The sequence below is a fragment of the Cuculus canorus genome, chromosome 4 (genome assembly GCF_017976375.1).
Source record: "Cuculus canorus isolate bCucCan1 chromosome 4, bCucCan1.pri, whole genome shotgun sequence".
Taxonomy (NCBI): domain Eukaryota; kingdom Metazoa; phylum Chordata; class Aves; order Cuculiformes; family Cuculidae; genus Cuculus; species Cuculus canorus.
Genome location: NC_071404.1, coordinates 54,271,871 through 54,288,299, shown reverse-complemented (window position 1 = coordinate 54,288,299; position 16,429 = coordinate 54,271,871). Strand labels below are relative to the sequence as shown.

General features: G+C 46.8%; 1 protein-coding gene across 7 annotated transcripts in view; it reads left to right on the top strand.

The window, feature by feature from the left end:
* Positions 1 to 16,429, top strand: part of CXXC4 (CXXC finger protein 4) — a 110,896-nt gene that overhangs the window by 29,830 nt on the left and 64,637 nt on the right. The window contains exon 2 of one of the 7 annotated variants that reach the window (XM_054065761.1): positions 6,218 to 6,356. The exons of the other annotated variants lie outside the window; for them this stretch is intronic. Within the exon in view, the coding sequence (XP_053921736.1) occupies positions 6,218 to 6,337 (120 nt within the window). The 3' untranslated portion in view covers positions 6,338 to 6,356. Of the gene's footprint in view, positions 1 to 6,217; positions 6,357 to 16,429 lie in introns of those variants that run through there. 7 annotated transcript variants of the gene reach the window in all.

Sequence of the window (16,429 nt, the reverse complement as noted above, 5' to 3'; positions counted from 1 at the left end):
ACTATTGCAGCAAGGCAGGGACCTCCCTGCAGGGTATTGCTGCTGATACCACCAGTGGCCAGGACTGCACTGGAGTAAATGCAAGTGCTGCAGCAGCTGCACTCGTCATTTTTTCGTGAGGAGAGTTGAGGAGATGTAAAATTCTGCCTTCTCTCCGTAGGACAGAGCTTTGATTTGCTGCAATAACAGCTCATGGGAGATGCCTTCTGGGAGGCAGGGCAAGCTGCGGGAGCAGGGGTGAGCTGCCAGGGCTCTGCGGGATTCGCTGCCTGGATAATACATGGCCAGGGTTCAGCCTGAATGGCTGGCTCGTATTGTGTGGTCGCGAGAGTGATTTGCTGAGAAGAGCTAAGATGAATTGCTTCACCTCCTGAGAGGCCCAGAAGCAGGGGGAGCCCAGCCCAGCAGTGCCCACGGTTTCTGCCCCTCCTCACTGGGAGGTCTCTACCCTGCGAGACGGCAGCACCCAGGAGATTCGTAATGGTGAGCCCAGCTTTGGGTCAGGACCGCAAGTATGGCAGGGGCACCTGATGGAGCTGTGGTAGTAAAGGGGAGTGTTTGATGAGGATGCTTTAGCTAGGGAAGGAGTGCTGAAATGCTGCTTAGAGCATGCACCCCCACAAATAAAGGCATGGCAGCTTTGGAGGATGACGGGGTACTAAACCATGAGTGCAGCCCTAACCAAATGCATGCAAACATCGTGTGCTGTGTCAGGAAACATGCTGTCAGCCTGTCCCCATCCCTTCATCAGAGGAGGGTGTTAGCACTGTGAGGAGATGAAATAGAAGAGGGAAAAAGCCTGACGAGTGCTGCCTGGGTGCGTATGGAAGAGGCAAGCACGGGTGCTGGGTGTGTGGCCATAGCCCTGTGGGTGCCCTTGGGCTCCTGACCCTGCCTGCGGCGGCTGGGCTCTCCTCCCTTGAAGCAACCCAACCCAGCATCTGCCTCTCCCTGGCTACCAGAGGTGAAGTAGCTCTTTGTAGCCCTTCCCACGGGCCCAGGAATCCTGTGTGGCACAAGGGATATGGGCACATCTGCAGGAAAAGCCCTGCAGGGACACCCTGCTCCAGCTATGGGACTGGCACAGGAGAGACATGATGTGGCACAGTGTCTGCATTGGCTCTGAGGCTCTGCACTACATAGGGCTGCTCTGGGTACTCTGTTTCAGGTTTCAGTGACATTTTTGCTTCATTCCTGTTCTTATAGACAGCTGTTACAACCAGCTCTCAAGCCCAACACAGCACCTAGGTAAGGTACCAGAGGAGGCATCTGTGGGACTGCAACGGTGTCCAAGTGGTATGGTGAGGAGTTCAGGGGCAAAGTGGAGAAGAGAACCTCAGCCTCCACCAGGCAGTGGCAGCCTCTTTCCCCAGAGCAATAAACAAGGGCTGCTCCTGAGTGGTGGCTGTCTCTCATGCCAGCGCTTCTTCTGCACCCTGGGGCTCTGAAACACCATCGGCTGGGCCTCCAGCTTCATTGCCTGTATATCGATCCAAGAAAGTATTGTCGTCTTTGCACTGCTATTGCAGACCAGCACCCCTCTCCCACTCCCTTCTCAGGTCCTCGGGGCATCTGCAGCAGTGTGCCTGTGCCCCTGCATGCAGGGAAGGGGCCACCAGCTGCTTCTGGTGTTGAACCACCAATTTGTGCTGAGCAGTGCAGAGAGAGCTCACAAGTGAGCTGCTCTGCACCAGCATGTCTTCCCTTACAGCCACCAGCCGGTTTCTAGCAAGTTGATTTAACTGTGTTTCCCGTAACAACGTGCCTGTATAATGTCCACCTTTGAAAAGGTCAGGCTTACTGGAAAAGTAATTTTTTCTGTTTGGGTGCCAATTCTATCTACATCTCACGTGAATATTGCAGGGTGGACCTGTAGTTAAGGCTTACTCCTGGTAAGCCTTCATCAAGGAGCGTCTCTAAGTCAACTGTATTTCAGATGCTGGCAGCAACTGGGGTAGGAGTAATTTGCTGGGCTGGGGTGTCTCTCAGCAATGAGCGGCAGGTGACAGCCGTGATTGAAAGGGACATTTATTTGCCTTTAGGATGGAAGGGACGTGACACCTCTTGTCAAATCCCATCTTCGCAAATTTGGGCTGTGAGGCAATAAGGCAGAGGTCACGGCAAAAGGTCAGATCAAGTAGTGCTCTGCCTAGGCAGGCGTTTGCCTGCGTGCTGCAAGGGCACTAACACGGCGTGAGGTAGTGGCCAGCCTAAGGAGCAGCTGCTTCACCTTCCACAGGCTGCTCCCCTTAGCAGCTCAAGTGCTTTTGTCAGTAATGGCTTACATGCTTTTTCGACAGGTGCACACTTGATTTTACACCTTGGTGATATTTTACAGTATGAAAGTGCCTCAGAAGACCGAAGGATGCTTTGAGTGTTATTCTCTGGTTTGATGGTGCCTCATGTGGGTTTTCACTGCTTTGGAGGCCTCTTTGAGAGCTGCATGGCCTCTCTGAAATATAGGTACCAGTGTACATTTTTTAAATGGATTTAAATATCTCTTTGTTTAAACATGGATGCAGTCAGTTTGAGTAGTTGAGCTCTAGTGGTCAACACAGACTGAAGAAATGTAAAATAAAAGTGGCGACAAGCTGCAGGCCATAAGGGATCCCATGACCTTCTCTGGTACCATAAACATAGACTTAAAGGTAGGAAACTAAATGCATCAGGAAAACAGAGGTGAAGGACTTCCACAACCAGGGAGGTGAATCACACTGGGCTTCAGGCCAGTGCCTGTGGTAGCTGGGTGTCAAGTCTAGGTCCTGGGTCTCATTCCCGCCTCTCCCATTACCAGGAACGCTATGGCCAACCCACAAGGCTGTGGTGCCTGTGCGAACCCTTCCCCTACCCTGTCCGTCTCCAGCCTTGCCTGTGCTGCTGAAAGCTGCTCTTTTTTGGCATTTGTGGAAAAAAACAAGCCTGCAGTTTACAAAACCTACTCAGCTCCTCTTTTCCCATCAGTAAACGCATATAACCAGCACTTTGCACCATTACATCTCCTTAGAGATGCAGAAAACACATAGGTTGTTTGTTTTCACGTATACCTATCTAATTGATAGGTTGAGAAAGGGGAGGCGGGAAGGGAACTTCAGCCCTATTAAACTGTTGGGAATTGCGTGCATTAGATTAGAAATGTTTGTATTATAAATACTGTGAGGAGCTGAGGTGGGGAGCTGGCTCTTGGCACCTGGGATAAAACTGCTGCTGGTGGTGGAGCCCTTTATAAACATTTGCATTTTGCAGGATGCAGGGGATAGCTAATCCAAACTACATGTCTGGAATTTTGCTCCCGTGGCAGGCGGCAATGTTGCCTCTGTGCTGTGCTGGGATCTTAGGCAGCAATGCTGGGATATGCACACATCCTTCCCTTGCCTTCCTGGTGCTGTTTTCCAGAGGAGCTGCTGGCAAGGCTGCTCCCTGGGTTTAAATGCCTGCAATCTTTGCAGGTGGGTTTATAAATCTAGAATTGAGCTTTGCGGCTCTGATCTATTTATACACAGTGTGTGGGGCAGAAATATAATCAAGTGATTTTTTTCAGGAACCAGAGAGATTGGTAGCTTATTTATAGATGAGCATAAGGAAAAAACCCTCCCAAACCACTCAGAGGCAACCCCCAACCCCCCAATTCACCCCCACCCCCACCCTGCCTTTATGGCTGTACACCATGCGGATGCTTAACCAGAAGGAGAATGGCTGAAGCAAACCCAGACAAGTGTCTGAAAAGCCATGTTCATATTTCTTAGGTAACACTGATGGGATTTTTTTTCTGGGAGTAGAACTGCATCCTGCGGGGTCATGGCACCTGTGGAGAATAACACGATTGTCATGGAAAACAGAACTAAACAGATCCCACTCCATCTTCTCCTCATTTCAGGGGGTTGCAGTAAAATTGGGATGGGCAAAACCACCTTTTGGAGCCCTTTGCTTTTATCCTGACAGACCAGCCCAACACTGTGCGAGCATTCCTATGTTAAGAGATTTCTCCCTATGCTTCTCCCTAGACCCACATCCTTAATCGTGGGCTGCTGCTCCTCACTTACTGCCTCCAGCTCAGGCCAGACAAGCAGTCCAGGGCATTCAGAGAGTTGTCAGGTGGATTGGGCTGTGTTAAGTGAAGTGTGCAGGGAGGAGAGCAGGCGAAAGAAAAATACCAGGGCTGCGTGCCAGTTCCTCAACCTCTGGTAGGGTGACAACCTCGTGAGGGCGGTGGAGCTAAACATGGTTAAAACAGATCCTCTGGGGTGGTGACTCTCCACTTGTCATCTCCAGCACAGAGCTGAACTCAGCCTGGCCGCCTGCAAAGCTGGAGGAGCGTATACATGCATTAGTGATTACCTTTCCCCTAATAAAAGAGGGGAAAAAAGGAGAGCGAGAGGTCCTTTAGCAAGTTATTGCTTTTATACGCTGCACCTCTGTGCACTGAGCCGAGACAGCTTCCTCTGTGCATTCAACTGAAAACAAAGAGTGAGAAGGAGAATGAACGCAGCCTTCCCCACAGCCAGCTCTCAAACCTGAGCCTCGCTCCACTGCCTGCCTGCCTGCAGAGGGGGGGACACACTGCCTGGGTGCAGGGGTCTGCAGGGGGACAGCCATCAACCTGCGCTCTGCTGCTCACCTCCTGCACCTCCGGAAGAGGAAGGGTAGAGGATGACCTAGCATAATTATTCAGTAACTGGAAAAAAAAGTCTCCCCCCCAAATAATAATAATAATAATAATAATAATAATAATAATAATACACTCAGAATCACCCAGACAATAATTTCAATGTGCTCAACCCAGTCTAAAATGGAGAGCATTGCAGAACCGCAGGCTGGTGTCTCTTCGGTAAAATGGGTGCGTTATCTGCAGTAATATAGCAATCTCGCTCTTTCACCTCCACTACTCCTCCAGCATGGAGGCGATTGCACAGACAATGTGCCATCTCTTGCTCCCTCCACTTTTAATTCAACCCATCCTTGAATCCGTGCAATTTTCCATTAATAAAAAAATAAGAAAAGAACTAAGCTCTTCCTCAGAAATCTAGACATTAGCATACTCGCCCTAATACTTTAATCTCCATCATTGTTTATAATCAGGCTACACACAAGGTTACGCACAGCGCTGCCTGATTTATGAATATATATATATATATTTTTGTTTTAATTGAAACGGCAACATTTAGGTTCCACCTTAACAGTGCACCTTAAAAGATTATCTCGGTTATTTCACAGGCACCGAGCCGGCACTAATAGTCCAAGGCAGATATTGAAAAGCAGCACAGGGCCAGGCAGATCTATTAGAAATTCCCATCCACGCGCCTCATACATATTGATTTCTGACACCAAGCAGCAGTGAAAGCCCCCGTGGGAATAATATATTTAGCAGGGTTCGCTGCGAGGAGGTCACAGAGTGCATACAGATTAGCTACAGAGGACCAAGGCACTAGTGTTGGAGCCAAATGCTAGATTTTATATCATTTTAATCTGAACTTTTATAATCCTTTTAGTTCTTCTTTCTTTGGATGGCAGAGGGAAGGCTCCTCTGCATGTATCATGCATCTTTTTTTTTTTTTTCTTTATTCCTCCTATAAATGTGCAAATGCTGTTGTAATGGGGAGGAATGTACCCTTAGCCTAAGCAGGAAGAGACACAAACAGATTTGGGGGTTATATATAGGTATGTGTGCGTGGGTATATATGCATTGTGTGTGTATATATATATATATATATAATGTGCCGACGTCTGAATAATAATGGTCATTTCAGCTGGAGACATCTTTATTTGAAGGTTTCCTTCCATGGGGGGTGGGAGGGGGTGTCTGTAAATCTCATCCTTTAGCTTTAATTTGCAGAAATAAAGAACTGCCATTAAAGACCTTCTTTTATTTTATTTTTATCCCAGAGCTTAATTGAGTAGAAGTTGCATTCATGCTGTTGAGCCTCAGAAAGCAGCAGCAGCAACAACAACAAAAATACCTAAACAGTTTTAATTACCGTTCTGCTGAGGAGGGAAGGTGTTGTGGCTGGATGCTCCCGGGGATCAGGAGGTGTTGGATCCACGAAGGGGGTGGGAAGGGTAAGGGGACACTTGACACACTTGGACACCAGAGCAAAAGGCTCTCCGACAACAAAGAAAACCAGGAGGTTGCGGCTAAACAGACACAAAAGCATCTTGTGGGTGAGAGAAACATGCTGACACACACCAAATCCCTGTTTTTTCCCCTTTTTTTCTGTTTTAGGGAAAGTTCTCCATCCTCCCTGTCTGGCCGCGGGTGCCACCGCGGGATGAGCACAAGCTGGTTCCTGCCTGGAAGGTGAAAACTCAATTTGAGGCTTGTTTTCTAATTTGCAAAATGTAAGGGAGGAGCAGCTTTTGCAGCTCCTGTTGTCCCCTGGGCCAGCATTGAGCTGCACCGTGGGCTTAAGAGAGGCTGCCAGCATCACCAGAGACACACAAGTTGTCTTCACTTTTTGGCTCTTTGACTATTGGTTTTCCTGCAGGAGGTGACTTCTTGCATCTTGAATGGTGGCAGGGATGTCACAGAGGAGGATCTCTCATCCCTATAGAGAGCTAGTCACAGTGGTGGGAAGCAGGCTTGGTGGCCAGGCTGCGGGATCTTGGAGGGAGAGTGGAACCCCAGTCATGCTCTCACCCCAGTCACCAGTGTTCCCTGCGCATTCAAGGAAGAAATGGTCTTTTCTTCTGCTGGAGGAGATACGGTATATCGGCAGCCGGGGTCTCCTCTCTCCCAGCCCACCATGCTGGGTGGAGCGGCAGAGCCACCCCTGGAACTGGCAACCCCAGGCATGAGTACCCCAAAATCCCACTTTCTTGTGGGGTACCTTGTGGACCACCTGGCAGCGAGTTGGATGGTGGTGTGTGGTCAGGGTGCCTGGGTCCCAGCCACCCACCTGGATGACATCAAGTCATGGAGGCTGCAGTGGCAAAACTGAAGTGTCTCTATAACAAGTGGGATGTTTGGTGCTGTACAGGGTGCCTGTGGGTGCATTTAGTGCAGGGTCGGGTACCACTTTTCCATTTCATTTGCAGTCCTCACGTACACTGAGTGCTGTGTTCATCGTCATGCCCAACCACTGGGTCTCACCTCCAGTGCAAATGGCTGGAGATGGCTGAGGGTCTTTGCTAGCAGCAGCCACAAAGAGCAGTTCAGTTCTTCTTATCCAAAAATGGAATTTATTTCCACTTCAGGCATTCATGGGCATCTTGAAGCTGTTTGAAAGGAACTTCTGCTTTGAATAGTGTAGTGTTGAATAGGCAAGTGTAGGGTTCTGCACCCATGGAGGAATAACCCCATGCACCAGTACAGGTTAAAGGCTGACTGGCTGGAAAGCAGCTCTGTGGAGAAGGACCTGGGAGACCTGGTAGACAACAAGCTAGCCATGTCCCAGCAATGTGCCCTCATGGCCAAGAAGACCAGTGGTATCCTGGCATGCGTCAAGAAAAGTGTGGTTAGGAGGTCGAAGGAGGTTACACTTTCCCTCTAACTCTGCCTTAGTGAGGCTTCATCTGGAGTACTGTGTCCAGTTCTGGGCTCAAGAAAGACAAGGAACTACTGTAGAGAGTCCAGCAGAAAGCTACAAAGGTGATTAGGGGCTGGAGCATTTCTTCTACAAGAAAAGGTCTATTCAGCCTGGAGAAGAGATGACTGAGAGGGGAACTTATAAATATGTAAAGGGTGGGTGTCAGGAAGATGAGGCCACACTTTTTTCAATGGTGCCCAGCGACAGGACAAGGAACAACAGGCACAAATAGTGGCAGAGGAAGTTCCACCTGAACATGAGGAAAAAAACTTCTTTGCTGTGCGGGTGACAGAGCGCTGGAACAGGCTTACCGGGGACACTGTGGCGTCTCCTTCTCTGGAGGTATTCACAACACACCTGGATGCATTCCTGCGCAACCTGCTGTAGGTGAACCTGCTTTAGCAGTGGGGTTGGACTAGATGATCTCCAGAGGTCCTTTGCAACCCCTACCATTCTGTCATTCTATGATTCTGTGAGTAGTTGCTCAGGCAAAAAGAGGGTTTATTATCTATTTGTTAACAATTATCCATTGCTGCTACTGCCTCGACTAACCGATTTCTGAATATCAATGCATTTATTCATGCTTCAACAACTGCAACTGTGTCTGAACTGCTAGTCCTGCCTTAAAAGACTTAAAATTTGATCAGAATCCAGACTGCATGTGTCTTCCAAACCTGGTACCCGCTCTGTGGTATTATGAAGTAGAATGAAGCAGCCAATGTGCTCTGTTTTTCTTAAAGGCTGAGCTATGATGGGAGAAACAAACCTGCTTGGTCTCAATCCCTCAGGCACCATTGGATCTTTCATGATGTTTTGCATTTTAATTAAGAATAATATCTTTAAATTGTGACATTAGCAAAGAGGTCTCATCATTAGGTTCAACCTCCCATACTGTAAGACTCAGCATTTCTTATGAGTTGTGCTTGAGTGAGCCAAGTGCTGGTATTTTGCAGAAGAGTTTGGAGGGAACTGTCTGTGTCCAGCCCAATCCTTTGACATTTGGAAAATGCTAGGCCCATGTTACATCTGCACTGCTGGTAAGCTTATTCAGTTGAGAAGCTGCCCGAAGCCAGGTTCTACCTGCAAAATTTGTTCTTCATCTGAGCTGGAACTCAGCATTTGGGCAAAATGCAGGTATTGCCAAGGGCCTCACTTGTCAAATAAAATATTTACAAACCTTTAATTATCTTTTTCAAGATAAAGTATTGGGGTTTATCCTGAATTGTTTGCTATTGGATAATTTTAAATTAAATTTCAGCTGAAAAAAACCATATTCGTTGACCTTAAAAAACTGGTGGAAAGGATGTCTGATGCAAAAGTGTTTTGGAATGGGAGCCTTTACAGCAACAGCAGCTTGTTACGTACCAATAAGGACACCGAAAGGAAAACCACATTTTAGGTTTATATACCACTTCACATACTGGTCGTACTTTTTTGTTTTACTGAGGGCTCCACCCCAGGGCCAGTCCATCCATTCATTGCTCAAACAAGATTGTTACCAAGAACTTTGTACATGGTCTCCCACAGATTTTGATTTGTTTGTTTGTTTGTTCTTCTTTGAACATGTCGATCTATGTGGCAAACAGACCCAGCATACCGAGGTGAGGTCATTGCTGGCCCTTGGCCAGTCTCATCTACACTATGCCCAGCTTCCTTCTGCGTCCAGAAGAAATGACTCTGCTTGTCTCTAAGCTGTAGTGGTCAAACTTCATGCTTTATCCTCCCACCTTGGTGCTCCCCTGGAGCACTCTTTACTTTGTTGCTGCTTAAGGGGAACCCTGCAAATCCTTGAAGGTGGCAGCTGTTTTATCTGGAAACTTCCTGCCTTTCTGGTGGCACAAGTCCTGTGCATTACTTCTATGGTGCCACTCTTGAACTTGCACAACTGGAGAGGTACCACCAGAGTGTGTAAGCCGATGTCTGTGAGTGTGGTCAGGAAGGTTCCGGTACTCTATCTGGAAACGGGTTCTTCTCAGTGATGAGAAAAATATGTATTTGGATGCACAATCAACTGCTGTATTGGGACTGAAGTCTGTCAAGACCAAGAGACTGCTTAGGTTAAAGCAGAGTGGGAAGGTTGGGGGCTTGCAGGGTGGTCTGGAGAGCAGACCAGGACAGCCTGGCCAGTATTTGTGCTAGTGGAGTCACTTGCCTGTGCAGCTGCTGGGCCAGTAGCAAGCACTGGCTTTGGTATGTGCTGATGAGGTCATTTGTGCAAGAGGAGCTGGTAAGTCATGGGAAGACTCAGAGCTGGAGTATGTGGTTCTGAGGTCATTTCTGTCAGCAGCCTTCACATGACTGGAGCGTGTACTCGTGAGGTCACATTTCCCTGAGCAATTGATTGCCCAGCAGCAGACCCAGGAACAAAATACATGGTTTTGCGGTGCATTCCATCAGAGCAGCTCACAGGATAGCTGATGGTAGGGGACAGAACTGTGAAGTTGTGAAGTCATTTTTCACCAAACAACTGGCAGGCTAATGGCAGGCACAGTCCTGGTGTATCCAGCTGTGATGTTACTCCTGACAGGAGTAGCAGGAGACAGTCCAGCCTGGGGTCTACACCAGCTGCCTGTGGTTGCCGAGCATTGGCATTGGGGTGGCTCCTGATGCCCAGGCCACTTTGGGATGGGTCACTGTCCATCCTCCCTCCCTGCGAGGTCCTCTCATGGCTGTAGTGGCCAATGCTTTGCTGTGAACCCAGACATGCTAACGATGAAGTCGTCTCTCCAAAAATCATGTTTTTCTATGCTGTTGTGCTTGATGTGTGTCCACGTGCTAGAAGGCACCTTTTCCTCCCCTCTCTTATTACTGCCTCCTTTCCCCAAATTCTTAAAAGCCAGAGGTCTGTGGGCCGCTGTGCTGAATGATGGATTGGTTATGGGTGACACACCAGGGCACGCCTGGGCCCTGATGCTGTGACGTGCTGACCAGACTTGGCATTGCCCCCTGGAGAGTAAAGCCAAGGAAAAATACCAATAAGTAGGGGAAAGCAAACTAACCTTACACTCTCGCAGGTCTCGTCCCAGTGAGGCAGGGAATAATAAATCCTTCTTTGTCTTTTCTGATGTGGTGTGAGTTTGATGGTTGCTTCCTTGCACCAGCCCTTGAGTGACCAGTATTTACTAAGATGGAAAAAATTCCCTCAGGCCTTACATCTAGGCAACATTTATTTCCTATCCAATATCGTAATGAATCTCAGTTACAAGTGGCTTGAGCTTTTCTGGCATGTACATATGATCTCTTAAGTATCAGATTCCTAAAAGATGCTTTTAATTGTTTGGGGTAGTCAACATTACCTTAAAAATACTGGTCGAGTCTCAGCTACTCACAAATATATTACAGCCTTTGAGGGGCTGCATGGTTTTATTGGAGTTTTGTGGGGTTTGGGTTGGGTTGTTTTTATTCTTATCATTTTATAATGCAGACCTGAATACTGTTTGCATCATTCTCAATTAAACGAAGATCTTTTATTTTTTTAAGAAATAGATTCTGCTCAGGATTCTTCCCTCTTGAGGAGGGATTCCCCAGCACGTAACACCAAAATCCCCCAAACTGATTTTTTATTTCAAGGTCTTGGGAAATTCTTCTTTGATGCTGACTATTGTGTTGGTCAATACAAATGCAACAGCCAAAGTTTCTACATGAAGGAGGAGAGCAGGCAGTGGGGCAAATGGGGCCGTGTAGTTCTCTGCTTCTCAGCCCATTTTTAGAAGGGCTGCACAACAGCTGTATTCACATCTGCATTACGCTTAAGAGCATCTACACACACACACACGGCTTCCTACTTTTTATACAGCTGCATTTTAGTACACCGAGCTTGTTCTGAGCTTTTGTCTCATTATGTGGTAAAAAGCTGAGGCTTTTTTAGTATTTGTTTTGGCACCCTACCTTGCAGGCTGGGATATCTGAAAATAAGCAGTGTTGGTACTGGAGGCATACCCTGTCCACATGGGCATCCCATCCTTTCTAGTTTCAAAGTACTAACTTGGTTTATACCCATATATTTATGTACATCCGTGTGTTTATATACGTCCATACACACGCATTTTATTGAGCTGTACTAAGAGAGGAAAAGGAAACGCTTTATTCTCATCCAGATATGCACATCATCTTGTCTGTATCAACTGAAACTCTACCCCGTGTATAGTTTCAGCTCAGATATGAGCAAGGAATGGAAAATCAGGGAAGTTAACATCTGAATTGTAGACCCCTGCTTATGTTGGAAAGGGATTGCAGTACAATGCAACATGTCCAAGGTGGCCTTGGGCATTCTGGAAAGAGGTGTCTGAGACAGAAAATAAGGAAAACAAGTGGACTTTATCAACAGGAAGTATTTTGTTTAAAATGTGAAGTTACTTTTGGGTTAGCAGAGTCAAAGCATAAAATGATATGGTTTGTAGTTCATAGGAAAAAAAAAAGAATAGTGATGGACATCAATAAACTTAAAGATTTGGTAGATGAAGCCCTATGAGAGTAGGGCTGTAGTCAACGAGTAGAAAAGAAATACCACATAGCTGCAGAAGCAAAAGAGAAGGTCCAAGGCATAAAACGAGATACAACCTGCAAATGACATAAGAAAAAAATATGTTGCACAGGTATTTTAGTTACTTCTCATGATGATCAGAGAAGGGTGGCCCACTGTTAAATGAGGTGGGAAGGCCAGCAATAGGTGATGTCAAGAAGACAAAAAGCACCGTCTCTTTTTTTTTTTTTCCTCCAGTTTCACCCATGTCATTACCAATGAACATTCTTCAGGTTGGCAGTGTTTGCCTTGACAAGCAGGAAGTTGAATTTAGGGTGAAAGAAGACAGCAGGATATTTTCCACCAGAATGGATCTGAGGGACCTCACCAAAGCAGTCATTTAGCTGTTGGCAATTTTTTTTTTTGACTGGTGACAACTAGGGGAGGTTCCCAAAGCCTGGGAGAGGGTAACCAGAGTGCCTGTCTTTGAAAAAAGGCTAACTAAAGGGCCCAAGGAGCTGTAGACCAGTCAGTCTACTTAGTGCATAGAAAAATGCTGGAAGAAATAATCAAGCAAATTATTTATGAGCCTCTAGAATATAGCAGAGAGATAAGTAACAGCCAACAGGGATTTGTCAAGAACAAATCATGTCAAACTCACCTTATTTCCTTCTATGACAGGGCAATAAGCCTTGTGGAGAGGCAATGAATATCATATATCTTCGCTCAGCAAGGCTTCTGAAGCTGTCTCACTCCACACTCTTCTGAAGATGCCACAGGGACACAGACCAGGAGAGGCAGAAAGCCCGTCAGCACGAGCCATTACCTGTGAGCCCCACTCCTGTGGCAGGACTCATGGAGGTTTTGTGAATCCCTTTGGGATGGTATGGATGAGGGAGGGCATAGGCATTGAGGGAGGAGAGACAGGGATTTGATGAGAAGACAGAGGTTCAACGTGCTTGTGGTAGGCGCTAGGGAGGACTGGAGAAAAGGCAATGTGGTTCGGTAAAGACAGGGGCAAAGGACTGATTTTAGGTAGGAATAAATGGTGTACATCCTGGATGAGGAACCATTAGCAAAATAGTGGATCAACAGGAAAAAAAGATCTGCTGGGGCTGAAGAAAAAGCACAGATGTGGAAAAAGCAAATGCCTCATGGGGCAAAGCAAAGAGGAGGAATTGTGGGCAAGTGAGGTCTTCTGTACCACACAGCACTAGCAAAAGCTCAGCTGCCTTTTCCTGCCCAGTTTGAGCAGTGCTATTCGGGAAAAATATTGATTAATTGGAGAGAGTTCAGCCAAGAGCACTACAGGTTATGTGTGGTCCAGGGAGCATGTCCCTGTGTGAGAGAGTGGAAAGAGTAAGGTTTATTTCATCTGAGGCTCCCCAAATAGTAAGTGTAGGAAGGTGTGGGGGTAGAGGTGATGCTCTCCGTGCTGCCAACAGGACCAGGAGCCAGGACCAGGAGGCTAGAAATACGGGAAATAAGCAGTAAAGATGCAAAGCCTTGGAAGACCATGTATGACCTGGCTGGGAGGGAGGAAGGATGGGCTATCTGCTACAGGGAACGGTTTGGGCAGAGCTGACACTGCTGGGTGAGCAGACAAGGTGATCCTCAGGCTCCTTCCAGACCTTCTTTCGGTGGTGGTGGTGGAGTTGTTTTGTGTTCCTGAAGTTTTCCCTGCAGCCTGGGCTTTGTGCTGAGTGAGGATGTTCTCCTGAAATCAGAACAGGCTGCTGCTGCCTTGTCAGCGTTTGGGATACTCTTCTGTTGACGTGCCAAAACGAGACCTGTGTTAATCAGCAGAACGGGGAGATAATTAATTATTCTCAGCACCTTCTCAATGGAAATGTTAGAAAGGAGGGCTAAACTGTCCCCACTGCCCTGCTGTAATCCTGTGCTGCGGCTGGCTTTATTGGCTCTAAGGGGAAAAGAAGCACATTTGCTTTCCCGCTGATATGGTGTTAAGCATGCTCATTTCACAGGCGCGTGCAGATGAAAGTGTAATTGCATGGAAGGTGAATTGATTGCAATTAACCTCAGGACTTGGCCTCAGGCTGGGGTGTCCCACCTTCCTCCCTGGGAAAGTGCCATCAGGGGCATAATGCACAGCTGATGAATACGTATATCATGGCATGAAACACATACGTTATGGGAGAAAGTACATAAATCATCTAGGAAAACACGTATTATACTGAAATGATCAAATTATAAATGAAGCACATAAATCATGAGATTACACCGTTGGATTGTATCAGGGACCATAAATTATATAGTGAAGCCCGAGGTTCACAGAGAGGTTCACAGAATAATGAAATGGGACTCATATAACTTAAGGAAAATGCTGTTATCTCCATGAAATGCAAACGCAAATATCGAGCCTGACCCATATGTATTTTTGCAACATGTTCTGTCACAAAGGCTCACAACAATAGGGCCAGTTAAGCACAATAAGCCCCAAGGAAGCCTCCCCTGCTGAAGCAAACAACAATTACACATTAAAAAGCATGTTCGAAAGATAAGTTTGTAAGGAAGATAAAAAGTCTCCAGCAGGGCTGATAGTTGGATGGGGAAGCTGCTCCAAAGGTTGGTGACATGTGAGCAAGCTGAAAAAGCCTGGCTGCTAAGTGCAAAAAATAGGAAGAGTTATTCTGTGAGCCGCCGCTTGATTTCCTATTGACAGAGAGCGCAGGGTGCTGGGGCTGGTGGGGCGCTCAGGTTGCTAGCTGGAAATGGGCTCAGCAAGGTGCTGCCTTGCAGCTGCAGCAAGACAATTAAAAGTTAACATGAAAAAAATTCAAATCAATATGCTCTACAATTGGAAGTCAACAGAGTTTGGGGAAAAAATATGGGAAAGGGATATTGAGTGTAGTCATTTTGTACCTGATCTTCTCCTGGTTTCTGCTTTTGTTGGTTTATTTTCCCTTGCTTTCTCACTCCCAAAAGTAATTTGCTTTTTAACTCTCTCCTGTAGGTTAGTTGTTCAGATACAATTCAGCAGAAGAAAGGCCAGTCCAGTAAAATACAGACTCCTCATTTATTTTTTCAAATTATAGCTTTGTCGTTGATCAAAGAAGCAGTTGTGAAAGAGGCCAGCTGTCCTTTGGCTGCTGCCAGCATCCCATGTAACGAGACAACTCAGGGTGTTGGGTTTTTTTCCCAGTCGGTCAGTGTGTGAATGACGTTGGTGCTATAGAATAGCTCTGGGATTTACACCCATTCCCAGCATTGCTGAGATGGGGTTATGGTTGACACATGTGTACTAAGGGATTCCTTAGTTGTAAACAACGTGTTTGACCCGCTTCGTTCTTCAGAGTGTGTGTGAGCTATGTACTGGGAATGTCTGGTTTATGGCTGACCATGGAGGGGCACTGACTCAACCCGTTTCTGGGTGAAGATGCTAATAAGGATGCAGATGATGCCTCAGGTGGGCAGCAAAACTAATATTTAAGGGAGAGTGCCTAAAATGTTTCGTAGTACACAGACATAATTTTTAATTAGCAAGAATAGTAGATGCAGCACTCACTAATAAACAGTAGCAAAATCTGTCTTCAATAGCAGAACCAGCTTCAATTTAGATGCTCAGTTCTTGTAACAGAGCTCTTTCCTAATTTATTTTCAGCAAGCTTCGGATGGGAACCTGGGTTTGTATCATGGGAAAATAAATACACTTTCAAAGAAAGAGTGGGTTTTAGACTGATAATCCCTGGGAGGGGGAGAGCTATGCTCAACCTCCTAACCAAAATAAGTTGGTTAAAAATAAATAAATGGTTGAGCCTCCTAGGTATGAGCATAATCATTTTACTATATGATCTATGCGTTTCATTAGTTGAGGTACACATTTCACTATAATAAATGTGCTTCAGCAAATGATCTATGCATTTCTTTCTGGAATGTATGTGTTTCACTGGAAAAGGTATGTGTTCATCAGCTATGAGTAATGCTCCTAACGGCACCACATTATATTGCTTGACTGGTATCAGCGCAGCATTACACATCCATTCCCTTATGGCCGTGGAGACGCCAATTCAGCAAGACAGCACATATCAGGCCCTGTCACTCCCATACGGTGATGCTGCATGGGCTGGAGGGTTCCAGCGCCTGGGGAGATGGCACGGAGGAGGGGAAGCAGCAGGGCTCGTGTGTAGTGCCTGCTTACTGGGCATACATTAGAGGTGCAAAAAGCAGAGGATGCAGCCAAGAATGCAGCAGCAGAGCAGTCAGAGGCTTGCCCATACACTCTGTCCTCAAGTGCATCCTGGTCCCTTCCATTCACACAGCAATGAGTAAGGAGATTTCTTTTGCATCCCAAGCTCACCCAGTGCAGTAGCATCCCCCCCACAGCTCCAGTGGGCAGCCTCTGCCAGAGTCCCTGCAGAGATGTCCCTATCACTTCTCCAAACCTTGAATTTCCTCCTTATGCTCTTTGGCATCACTGCTGCCTTTT